This window comes from Erithacus rubecula (assembly GCF_903797595.1).
Source record: "Erithacus rubecula genome assembly, chromosome: 2".
Classification (NCBI taxonomy): domain Eukaryota; kingdom Metazoa; phylum Chordata; class Aves; order Passeriformes; family Muscicapidae; genus Erithacus; species Erithacus rubecula.
In genome coordinates, this window is record NC_136685.1 from 43554749 (window position 1) to 43566957 (window position 12209).

General features: G+C 35.1%; 1 protein-coding gene across 1 annotated transcript in view; it reads right to left on the reverse strand.

The window, feature by feature from the left end:
• The window catches only part of AK9 (adenylate kinase 9), a 60565-nt gene that overhangs the window by 2633 nt on the left and 45723 nt on the right, over positions 1 to 12209 (reverse strand). Inside the window, exons 27-36 of the mRNA XM_079298693.1 lie at positions 11881 to 12099; positions 9014 to 9227; positions 8004 to 8205; positions 6729 to 6878; positions 5233 to 5453; positions 3880 to 4076; positions 3182 to 3351; positions 2363 to 2461; positions 2177 to 2279; positions 1525 to 1639 (exon numbers count right to left, since the gene is read on the reverse strand). Coding sequence (XP_079154819.1) covers positions 1525 to 1639; positions 2177 to 2279; positions 2363 to 2461; positions 3182 to 3351; positions 3880 to 4076; positions 5233 to 5453; positions 6729 to 6878; positions 8004 to 8205; positions 9014 to 9227; positions 11881 to 12099 — 1690 coding nt within the window. The remainder of the gene's footprint in view (positions 1 to 1524; positions 1640 to 2176; positions 2280 to 2362; positions 2462 to 3181; positions 3352 to 3879; positions 4077 to 5232; positions 5454 to 6728; positions 6879 to 8003; positions 8206 to 9013; positions 9228 to 11880; positions 12100 to 12209) is intronic.

Consider the following 12209-nt stretch of genomic DNA (forward strand, 5'->3'; position numbering starts at 1 on the left):
ACTGGACAGCATGAAGAACTACGCTATAAGGCACTTCAGCCCACTAGCTTGAAACTGTAGACAATTACATTGAACAGTTTCTGAGAGATTTTTCAAGCATAGCTCTTAACACAGCCCTTACAGGAGTCTAGCTTGAAGGACACTCCAGGAGTAAATCCCTCTGCATTTGTGATTGATCACCTGTACCTCCTCAGATACTGAAAACAATCCAGTGATGTGAGAGAAGCTGAAGGAGCAACTAAACACCTGTTTCTTGTCCCCTACTTAAATGCAAGATTAGAGAATGATGTTAATTGAAGGTTTAACTTCACATAGAAATAGGATGAAATAAATTTCCAGAGGACCACATCTTGAAGCCCTTTGATAAAATTTTTGCATCAAGAATGGCATGACTACTCTGAAGAGATGCACAGTAATAAATAATGCTGTATTTGCAACAAATCACAGAATCACAGGTTGGGTCAGGCTGGAAGGGACCACAGTGGGTCATCTGGTCCAACCTCCCTGCTCAAGCAGGGTCATCCCAGAGCACATGGCACAGGATTGTGTTCAGACGGCTCTTGAATATTTCCACTCATGAAGACTCCAAAACTTCTCTGGGTAATCTGTTCCAATGTTTGGTCACTAGAACATGAAAGAGGTCCTTCTTCATGTTCAAGTGATTTGTCAGTGTGCAACAATGCTGTATCTTAAAGCTGGAAGCAGTCCTACCCAGTGCTAGAAGAAGATAACTTGTTTTTCTGGATTCCTATGGTCAAACAGTTTGGCTCTGCATGAGGAGAAGAGATTTATGCACTTGCATAAACCTTCTGGTACATCATGCACTATTAATAATGATTTAATGTTGCAATACATGAGCAAAACCTTCCTATCATGGGCATCCTTTTGTTACCAAAGCCATGCTAACAATAGAATGAAAACAGCCTTTGTGCAAACTACAGTATAAAAGCAGTTTGGTGGCTTAGGAACTGTACATTTATGCAGGGGCTTACCATATGCCTGCCCTGTTCAATGGTCTTCCTTAACAAAGCTGTGCTAGCAAAAAATTCTTTGACAATTCAAGAAAATTCTGGAGGGCTCTGGAAACTACATGAGGAAACACAGGTTGTGAAGAGCTTCAAAAAACTAATTAAGATTGGTATTATCTAAAAGAATAAGTAAAAATGTAAAATAAAAAAGACCAGGTGAAGTTCTCCCAGTGAATAGGTTCATTTATAGAAGACAAAAGTGGTGGGTTTAATGAAATGTCAGTCTTGCTCCAGACATCTCCAGCAGTACTGCAAACCAGCCCAAAGCTATTAGCAGAGCTGCACACAAGGACATTGAAATCATGGCACTAGTTAAGCTGATTGCAAAGTATTAAAGATTGTTACCTGTGACTGGTATCTCTGGCTGAAAAAAACCCCAAACAGAAATTCTAAAAACTAGCAAGTATGAACACTAATTTGCTATCTACATTGTATCAGAGGACTTATGTCATTTATACAGTTAGCTATTTTTACAGCATGCTATTTTATACACTACCTTTTAGATGGAAGGAGACAAAAAGCAGAGCAGTTTCTTTCATACTTAGGAATGGAAACTTTGGCTTAAGACTACCGACTTCATGCAGAGCTTTTATTAGAGAAGTTGCTACTCCCTAAAGAGAGGAAACAGGTTTAAAAGACCATTACAGAAATGTTGAACAGTGCCTTATCCTGTTGTAACACAGCTCTAACAATACAGGACAATACTCTAAGTTGGTGAATAATAGAAGATAACAAATTAGCATAAAATTGAGAGTGCTGTGACCATGAATATTTTTTTAAAAATTTATTCATGTGTCAAAGTGCAACAAACTACTCTTAAATTTTTCCAGGTAAGCTTATGTCTATGCTGGTATTAAAAAATAAAACCAAAAAGATATGATAAACAACTAAATCAGAAAATCTATCACATAATACTGCAGCTTATTATTCCCCTCTAACGGTCTTGTATTTTTTCCATTAAAGCTACAAACATCTATTATTTTAAAGCATTAAAAAAAATTTGTCTCAACCATAATTAAAAATTTTCAATTTAATAAAATCTCCTTAATAAATGTAAAACTCAAATGCATTAAATTTTTTTTTAAAACTGAGTGGGAGACTCCGTATATCACAAAATCATGTCATAAAATAGAAAAGCAAAAACTGGCCTGTTCAAGGTATCCAGGCAAAGGCAGTGTAGTTAGTAGCATTGGCTCTTTTTTTGGAGGAAGTTTATGGGGAAGCTTCAGATTCCAGTACTTCTCTGGTAACCTAACCAGATAAAAAATAAGCACTTATAAGATGTATAAACAGTGACATGATTGAAAAGATTAAAATGCAGTTAGTGTATTCACCTCATAAACTTCTGAAGTTTTTCTTCATTTTCAAAAATATATACTTTTTCTTGGTATTTTGCTGCATACTCGATGTTGCCAGGCACCAAAGCTTCATATCTGAAGAGATGGAGCAAGAATTACTCATTCACAGAAAATGTAAAACATAACTTGTGTAGTGTAAATTCATGAGCTACTGGTAGCCTTCTGGCAATTTAGCAAGTGTAGCAACTACAAAAAAAAAATAGCAATTGGATCATCCAAATTTCCCCTACAAGACTGACAGTTACAAGGTTCAAAACCTGCCTAAAAATCTGCTTATTAAGGAACTTTTATAGTGCTTCTTTAGAGCTCCTCCATTTAAAATGCCAATCATAGCTGTTCAGGAGATTGAAAAAGGATAACATAGAATTGGCTATTATGGTTCTCCTCTGATGAGAAATTCTTGCACTCTGATGAAATCTGTGAAACTTCATGGTGGAGCTTTATGGATCCCTTAAAATTTTTGAATAGCTGGTTTTGCATCTCCTAGAGATTTATGAGATTTCTTTGAACTTTTGAAAGGTTATGATAGATAGGATTCAAACATATATCTGTCGATCTTCATCATGAAAGACACCAAGCTAACACAGATTCTGTAGAACCTAAAGCCATGCAAGTATTAAAAGAGGATTTTATCTTGATTTCCAAAGCCACAGGTGCAATATAGAGAATTTCAATCGCTTTTCCTGTTCAAACCCTGAACAACATTAAAAGGTACTTTGAAAATATTTTCTCGTTAATTAATTAATATAGGACACATAGTCAGTAATTCAGGTTATGAGAATTCTAGGGACATACCTCAGTTTTCCATCTAGGTAAGTGACTGGACAGTATCCCTGCATTTCAGCCTTTACAGGGAATAAGGCCTTTACTTCTGTTGCAGTCAGTTTCTTTGGTAGCATATGTGGGGGTGGGAGAGGGTTAGATGCCAGTGATGATACATAAACCTCTGGTCTGCTCAAGAATTTCTGAAGAAAAAAGAAATTGTTTTATTTTTATTATTATTATTATATGGCAGAAGCACTGTAGGACTGTTAGTCAAACTCCAGAGGACTGGCTCACACAATTTAGATACCTATTTTTTTTTCAATGCAACAGTGTGTTGGCATTGCTGTGCTCTCAGGTAATTTCTTTTCCACCTACTCTCAGTTGTAGTCACTATCCAACCACCATCCATCACTATCTACTGCTGTCATAAGCCACTTTCTAACCCAGTCTCCCCGCAACAGACAGAGAAAGGAGAAAGTTACTGCTTTCAAATGAATGTTTGATCTGTGACAATTTGTAAAACAAGCTAGTTTAATGGTGTCTGTGCTGTACTTTGTCTACCTAGACATTTGATAGCAGAAGTATGCAGAACAAAAACTTGAATGCTAACAACAGTGGTCTAACTCAAATTGCATATTACCTATTTCTGTATGGAATCAAAGAATCTAAGCAACAATGTTCCCTCTTCCCACAATCCCCTCCTTTTTGACTTGCTTTTTAACACGCACTTCCAGTTCTTCCTGTGAAGCCATTCTGTAATAGCACCCTTGAAATTCTGCAGCAAACTCCAGTGAGGTGGTTACAGAGCAGTCAATCAGTTCCCCTTTCTCTGCAAGACTGACAGGACAGTACTGTCCACACTCCCCCAGGCGATTCTGCAGCTCCTTGGGAGTGATGCATAAATCAGCAATGCTGGCTGCTTTTCCTGTTAATGAAAGCAATTGATTATAATGTTTTATTTATGAGAGACATAGAAACAATTATACTCAGGAATGCTACAGTCTGGAGGTAATTCATAGTTTGAAAATTATGTGAAATAATGAGAACTAAAACAATTTGATAACAAAATGAAGTTATAACTCATTTTACCAATTAATTTAAATAACATTTTTGTAGCATTTAAGAAATATAATCATTATTAATGATGTGGGATACTCTGCATGCTCATCTTATTAGTCTGTTCTTCTTATTTATGATGTATTGTTTCATTCCTTTGTGTTCAATTCACCTATTATTTTATTTCTTTATATTGTGGAAAAAGAGTACAAGGTATGATAAAAGCCTCCCCTTTATTCATCCATATCTTGCAAATTTTAGATTCTATCTGGGGGAAATATATTCAAAATCTTGAATAAAATGTCATATCAAACCCAAATTACTTTAAAGTCGTGTAAAAGTTAAGTGTATTTTAATATTTTGGATTATGACTCCAATTTTTAAGATTGGTGCAGTCACAGAGCTGTAAAAGTTGCATATCCACCAAAAGGTGGATATAAGATAAGGAAGTATATTTGCCCTTCAGAGGAATTCTAGTTAAATAGTACAGACATGTTTAAAAGCTATATTTAATCCTGACCAGTGCTGACACACAAAAAGTCAAGTGGGAACTGTGCTATTTTAGATTAAAATGGTCTTCTTCCCAAAGCACAGAAATTAACTCAGATGGCATATTTAAGCTTATTTCTAGATTCTAAATTAACATGTTCCCTCTCCCTCCCTCTTCCTTTACTAACACTAAAGTGAAGCTGCAAGTTAGTTTCCCTTGCACCTTTGGGGTACTCTTTATGATTTATCACCCAGTGTTGCCAGATCTACCATGGACCAGGGACTCTGACTTCCTTTGGCATATTTCTGTTACCCTGTTCTTTGGAGGATGGCCTCAGACTGCCTTGTAGTTGGCTTTGTCTTCACTCTTTTCAAGAGATCTTGAAGAGATCTCTGCAGATGAGATTGAAGAATTTAAGGGTATGTATATGCCCAAGAATTAGCCTCATCCAAAGAAAGGTGAAGTTGTTATGCACATAGTACATTGCAGCTTTTTAAAGAAACAAATATTTTGGGAAACTTTATTTCTCTTTTACCTTCTTTTCTTCTTTCCAGATATATCTGGACTTTTTTAACAATCGCCTGAACTTCCTGCAGAATAGTGTTCCAGACCTTCCATTTGCTATGATTGGCATCAATCACACACCAGTTCTGATGTTCCTTCATATAGTAAGTTCTAATATCATCAATGTGCTTTTTATAGCAGGAATTTTTAATAGCTAAAATCTGTGGGCTGTCATGTTCAGGATAGGAAGGTCTAAAGACAATGAAAAATAACAGTGATTTAAATGTGAAGATTAGATAATTTCATTGAATTTCAGGTGTAAATTCTAGAGTTCACTATAAGTTCTTTTTACAAAAGTTTGCTTATTTTCCACTGTAGAACATATTTGAGAAATAAAAATTTCATATTAAGAATACTACCAGCTACATATGAAAAGCAGTGTGCTTATGATCAGGTAGTCCTGTTCAAAAATGAAGAACAAAACTTTTTCTATTTATTTTCTATTTATGTTCCAAATACAACTCAATAATTATTTCACAAAGGATTTGGAATATATCAACATATACCTGACATATTACCTGACACACACTACAAATACACCATTAAATGGTGCCCTGATATTGCACACTTGGTTTGTACTTAAGCCTATGAAATATAATTAGTTTGGTATTTAAAATGAAGTTTAGAGTAAATACTTTCAAAAACACATCACTGATTTAATTTTTTGCAATGCAAATTGTCTTTAGTCTTTTAGTAAACAATTTAACATTGTACTGATTACTTGATAAAAAGAAAGAGACCAAAAGAAAAGGACAAAATGAAAGAGGCATGCAATAATGCTCCAAGCTATCTGGAACTTCTTAGAAAAACTTCCTCTAATGAGAAACAGGTTCTTACACAATTTAATTTTAAGGTGAATGTTCTGTTCTTTTTCATTCTCTGTCTGCTTATAAACTACTTACTGTTCCTCCCTAAAAACAACCAACGGCTCTTTAAACAGAATATTTATCTTCTCAGAAAAACAAAGAAGGGAATGAACTGAATTGAAAGGCTTAGAACTCCTGAAATCTGTACATTACTAAATATGCATTTTTTCTGTATTTTTAAAAGAACTCCAATTAAGTGTTTAAAAGAGAGATTATTAGATGAAGTATCAGTATCTTTTATGATAATAATTGATGAAAAATAAATTGCAGCAGCAGAGAGAAGTTGTAACATTTCTGATGTACAGTTTCATAAAACCAGCTGCACTAAACAGTGGGTGCACAGTATTGCACATTTGTAATCTCAGTCATGCAGCAGAGGGATCTGGCCAGAGCATGCCCCAAGCACCTTACATCCATGTTTCTGGTCTATGGAAATCAAAGCATTAGAAAGGAGAGGGACTGGTTCCCGTGTTTTTCATATATGGGGTTCAGATACAACTGAGTTATGCTCCAGGTTAGATACAACCTCTGAGGCACATCAATAGAGATATTACAATACCGTGTAGAAAATAAAAGAAATTCTATCATGGAGTATCGCTACCGGTGTGTAGTGGTTTCCTTATCCAAAAGTGCTCTTCTGAACACTTCCTTTGTATCCATATCTAATTCAAAGATTTTCACTGGGATTATCCTAGTTGATTCCAAGAGATTTACATGGTTTCTTGTTAGAGGATATCCATCAATTACAACTCTGCACACAAACAGAAACAGAGAAATAGTTTTTCTAAGAAGTGAGTTTCCAATCAACCAGTAAGTTTGTGTATATTTCTAGTACATTTTCCATGGAAAAAAAGTCTACACCCATGCAATGAAGTCATCACTGCTCTCACTTGATAGGCACAGTCTTCACTCCAAAGAATTTATGACCAAATTTAAAAAAAAATCAAGTAGGTAGAGGAAGAAATAGTAATGAGAAAAGGAAATACACACAGGGCACATGGGTGGCTGTGACTTATAAAAATGGTGTACTTCAAAATTATGACACATCAATTCATTCAGAAACATAATTTTAACTATGAGAAGTCTCCATGTGGATTGGGAGGAGCAGTTTTTAAAGTGGTAAATTATTTACTACAGTATTTGAAGAGATTATAAAATCACATTGAAGAAAAAATGTTTTTCACATATTAGGCAATACTGGAACAAAATATACTGAAACAATATTCCAGGATTTAACACGAAAGAGAAACTGAAAGAATTTCTGATCTCAAGCACAAATAATTTTCAGAGATTAATGCAGAATTGCCTTTTCCTGTAACAATTCTCCTTTTTGGGGAGAGAAGTTGAAAGTCATGAAATACTGATGATAAAGCTTTTTATGTCTGCCCAGTTTCAAGGATCTTTCAGTGGTGGAGAAAGAGCCTGGGATCACATATGAATGAGGTGGAAAGACTCACTGGTTTCAGTTCCTCCTTAATAACTTCAGTTATTAAGGAAACCAGAAAAAATGTTAGTACTGAACCAGCCTGCATGATCAAAGAGAATCAGGTGTGTCCAAGCTGGTTCTGGAGTTGGTATGAGACCAAATGGTTGTTCTCAAAGGATAGTAGAAGATACTGGCTTATTGACTATAAAAAATAATTGTCACAAAGTATATTACTTGGTTTTACTGGAATATAGTTACTTGAAAATTATGCTTCAGTCTTATTTCCCAGAGCAATTGTAAAAAGTCTCCTTTTGTACAGATTATTTTCTTAATGCAGAAACCACTGATGTGTTTTAGTGAAACTGTTTTACAGCAGTAACATAGGAATCCATGTCTATGAAGGGATTGGCATGTCTTGGAAATACCTCCAAAGTCCCCAAGAAGACTTACCCAGTGGCATTATCCACGTGATTTAGCAGAGCCACATCTAGAGCCTGGATGGCCAAGTCATCAGGTACGGTGAGTCCCTGGAGAAGGTGTGACTGTACCTTAAGTGCCAGCTGGCTCTCTGGCCGGTTGTTTATCACAAACTGGATGGCATCTCCCAAGGACAGGTGCAGGAACCCATAAACACTTGCAAGCCTCTGGGCAACTGCAAAATATTTTGATTTCAAGTCACAACTTCTAAAGTAAGCAACATCACATAAACACAGGGCATGCTTACACTATTCAAGTTAGCACAAACCTCAGCAGATATAGTCAATATTATTAGAGTGTGTTAGAAAATATCCATCCATTGCTGCTCCTCTTACAGAACAATCCATCAGTTACATAATTTATCCAGGAAATGGGAAATATGGCAAAATTTCATCATAAATATGAGATAATTTGAGCCTGTCTCTTTTCTTCCTAACATCCTATTTTAATCAGTAACTATGGTTTAAAATTAATTTCCTCCTCCTCCAGATAAAGGCAGAAGTGTGTGGATTGACAGAGTCACAAAGGAGGAAGGGGAGGAAAGAAGGATTGAAATCTTGGAGGATTTTTAATCTAGAAATTTGGAAACAGACTGGGGAGTGGGGTGTTTGGGGTCCTCATCCTTGATCCTAGGACTGTTTCTTCATTTTACATTAGCTTACTGAAAAAAGTAATAAACAATTAGAAAATAATAATAAATAATACAAGGGGTATAAATAGTGTAAGTCTAGTTTTTTTAAGTGCAAGTCCAGGTCACTAACATCTTAAGGACCTGGGATAAAATTCAGATGTACAATGCTTAAGTATCATACTGTCAAATGAGACACTAGAGAATGTAATTAAAAGAATCTGTGCCCAGCAAGAAAAGCAGGAAGACCAACAATATTAATGGTTTATGATTTTTTAATAACAGTAAGGACAGCTACAACTTCAATCATTAAAAAAGTTTGGTTTGTTTTTTTTTAACAGACAAGTGCCCATACCTGTAGTCTTTCCAGATTTTGGAAGTCCCACAATTGCAATCTTTACTGGCACAGATTGCTTAGGTTTTGGCTGACAAATATATTTGATGGGATTTGTCATAAATGTTTCTTTATTTTCTTTACTTGAAAAGAAATAAATATATTGTCGATGGATTACTGGAAAGACTGAGCTTCCCTGTCTTTGCTGTGGCTTGATCACATCTCCTTGGCTTAACTGTATAACATACAAAATGAGAATCAGTTCATTAGGTTTGACAAAGCTTCTTCTTCCACTGTTCCAGAGAAGTAGCTTTATAGGCAGGTAGAGGAGTACCAACCATATCAGACAAACAATCAAAGCATTCTGAAATTCACAAACATTGACATAGTATTTTGCTCAAATCTAAGAAACTTCTATACCTACACTTCCTGTTTGATAGGGTGAAATAAACATTGAAGACAGAAAGAATACCTGCTATTTCCAGTAGGTGGTACCGTAGCACTTTAGGTCTGTCAAGATAGTGTAGTCAGAGAAGATTAACGTAATAGTTTTTTGAATTTTCAAAGAATAAAGAGAATAATTTTATTTTTCAGTGCATTAAACTCCCCTGCCTACCTGCCAACAGAAAATACACTGAGAATATTGTATTCATCAGAAATCATATACAAATGAAGATATAAAAAGATAATCAATACTTGCATTATGGTCAAGTGTAAAACCACAAGATAAGCTGAAAAGGTTATTGGAAAAATATATGCACTGCTGATGAAATCTTTTCAAACACATCAGACAGCCCACTAAAAAGTCTACAGTGTTGATGAATCATTGACATGTAAGAGATGCAATTGGCAGAAATAGTCATTGAAGTAATGCCAGATTAATTCCTTGCACTACTCTTCTCTATGGAAAAACTTAGTCATGTCCCTGTTGCAGCCCTTCTTGGAAGAAACCGTCTTAAAGTGTCAATAAAAGATACTTTAAAACAAAATGTAGAAAAATAATATGTAGAAAAAATTTGCCCAGACCAGATGGCGTTCACCTTACTATTTTAAAGGGACTCAGAAGTGTAATTCTGAGTAATGTGTAATACTGACCCTCTTTCAACAAAAAAAGGAAGGTGGAGAAAATCACCATGTTTAAAAAAACTTTTTTCCTCCAGTGTAGAACCTGGCAAAAATAGTCCAGTAAATCTGACTCTGTATTGAGCAAACTGAAATACATTAAGGAAAAAAACCCAGTAGTTACATGCATACATATCAAATAATGGAGAAGAGCCAATTCAGCTTCTTGTCCAGGAAAATCATACCTCAGAAATCTATTACTGTTCTTTGAAGGAGTCAGGAAGGTTGGTCTGGTTATTACAGTTAGAGATGGGGCTGTTCTACTGTGTGGCATTGTCCTGCCAGACACTTCTCATATCCTTAGGTTCCTATTCCAAGTAATTTCAGGGTGCTTGCCCTCAATTTATGGGATTTCATGAGTCTATTCTACTGCATATCTGCTTCCATTCTTCACTCAGCTCATAATGTTTATTCTCTGCTTATCTAATCAGTTGCAAAATTTAATCTCAACGTAACTAGCATCTACTCAATCTGCCTCTCTACCCCAAAACTTCCAGTCTGTAATCAATTTCGTAATTTCTATTTTTATCCTGAAATGTCCTCAAAATGATCCTATTTCCCTTTCATTTTTATCAGCTTGTACATTTTCACTGTGAGCACATAACTCTTTATTTTAGCCAATAGTTTTCTATGACTTCTTCCTTCTAACTAAATTGTACTTTTTGGTTCGTAAAAAACACTATATAGAACAAAGGAATTAAGTGGAGAGATGGAATACAAAAATGTAGTGAAATCTGATTGAACAAAGTGCAAGGACTAGGTTGTAGAGACTAATAGCAATTAAACACATAAACTGTGGTTCATTAGTTGGAAATTATGTAAGTGTAGACATATCTACTTCTATTAGTATGTACCTAGATTATTAGATGTCAATTGATGCAGCCATGAAAAAGAATGAAGAGTTTGATCCTAAGGTTAAAGAGAGACAAATATGATCTGGAACAGATGAAGACCCAACATAATGTTATACAAAAGGGAATAAAATGGTTTGATTAATTGGCATAGTAAAATGAAGGCCAAAGTATGTTTCCTTCAGCATCTTCATACTTTCTGTATGTTGTTGATTGGACTTTTTTTCAATGAAACTTCCTTTTTAATTTTTATTTACTCACGATCCAATCTGCATTTATTACTAGCATTAAAACAAAATAATTTTGTGCAAATATTTAATTTCCTGCCTTGGGGATTGTGATGAGTACTTTCTGACCTCAACTTTCCAGATCTCTAGTAAAATATAATGGAAATAGATTTGTTGCTCTTCATAAATTCTAAATTTTGACAAGAAAGAATTATTACTAATTAATTAAGTACGTCTAACATTTTTTGTCACTGCTGGGTTTGGTGGGCAGTTGTGTGTGTGGTTTACTAGATATTCATACTCCAAATCCTTTGAGTTTGTTCTCATATTATTGGAAGGTTTAAAGACCTTCTCTGTTGTCCTGTGTTTTGTGTATCATTAAGAGTTAGGCATTTCTTTCTGGTTCAATATCACCTTTAATCATGTCACAAATGATAGCTTAATGAATTCTACTAAATGCGTCTCAGCCTTAAATTAGCTGCAACACTGAAAAGACCAACAACTTTTACTATTAATGCTTGCTGTATTTTGTGTATATTCAGTGGTGTAATTTTGATTCAATACTGTAGTTTTCATTAAATATTTCTGGAATTAGTTGCTACTGTCTGATAACATCTTGTAAATGTGAAATGCATTTTTAAAAAGTGTAAACTCTTGAAAGCATTCTTCAGCTATTTAAGAACATTACCTTGACTGGATCCCACTGACCAAAAGAACTTAGTAATTTATATGAGAAAACTAGCATCTTCTGTGCAAGTGGCAAACTTATTGGGTAACATTTCTCAAAAATGCTCCTCCGGTTCTCCACTAGAGATTTCAGCTTGCTGTATATTTGGTAGCACACGACTCGAGGCTTCCGTCCTCCATTGATCTCAACTGATGGTATTAAAAACTTTTCAAATTCTTCCTGGTTATGAAAACATAATTAAATGTTGGAATCATAAATGTAACCAGATTTTTCATAAAGATGGCAAGATTTTCTGTGAACCATCAAGGATTTCCTAAGGATGTTCTCAG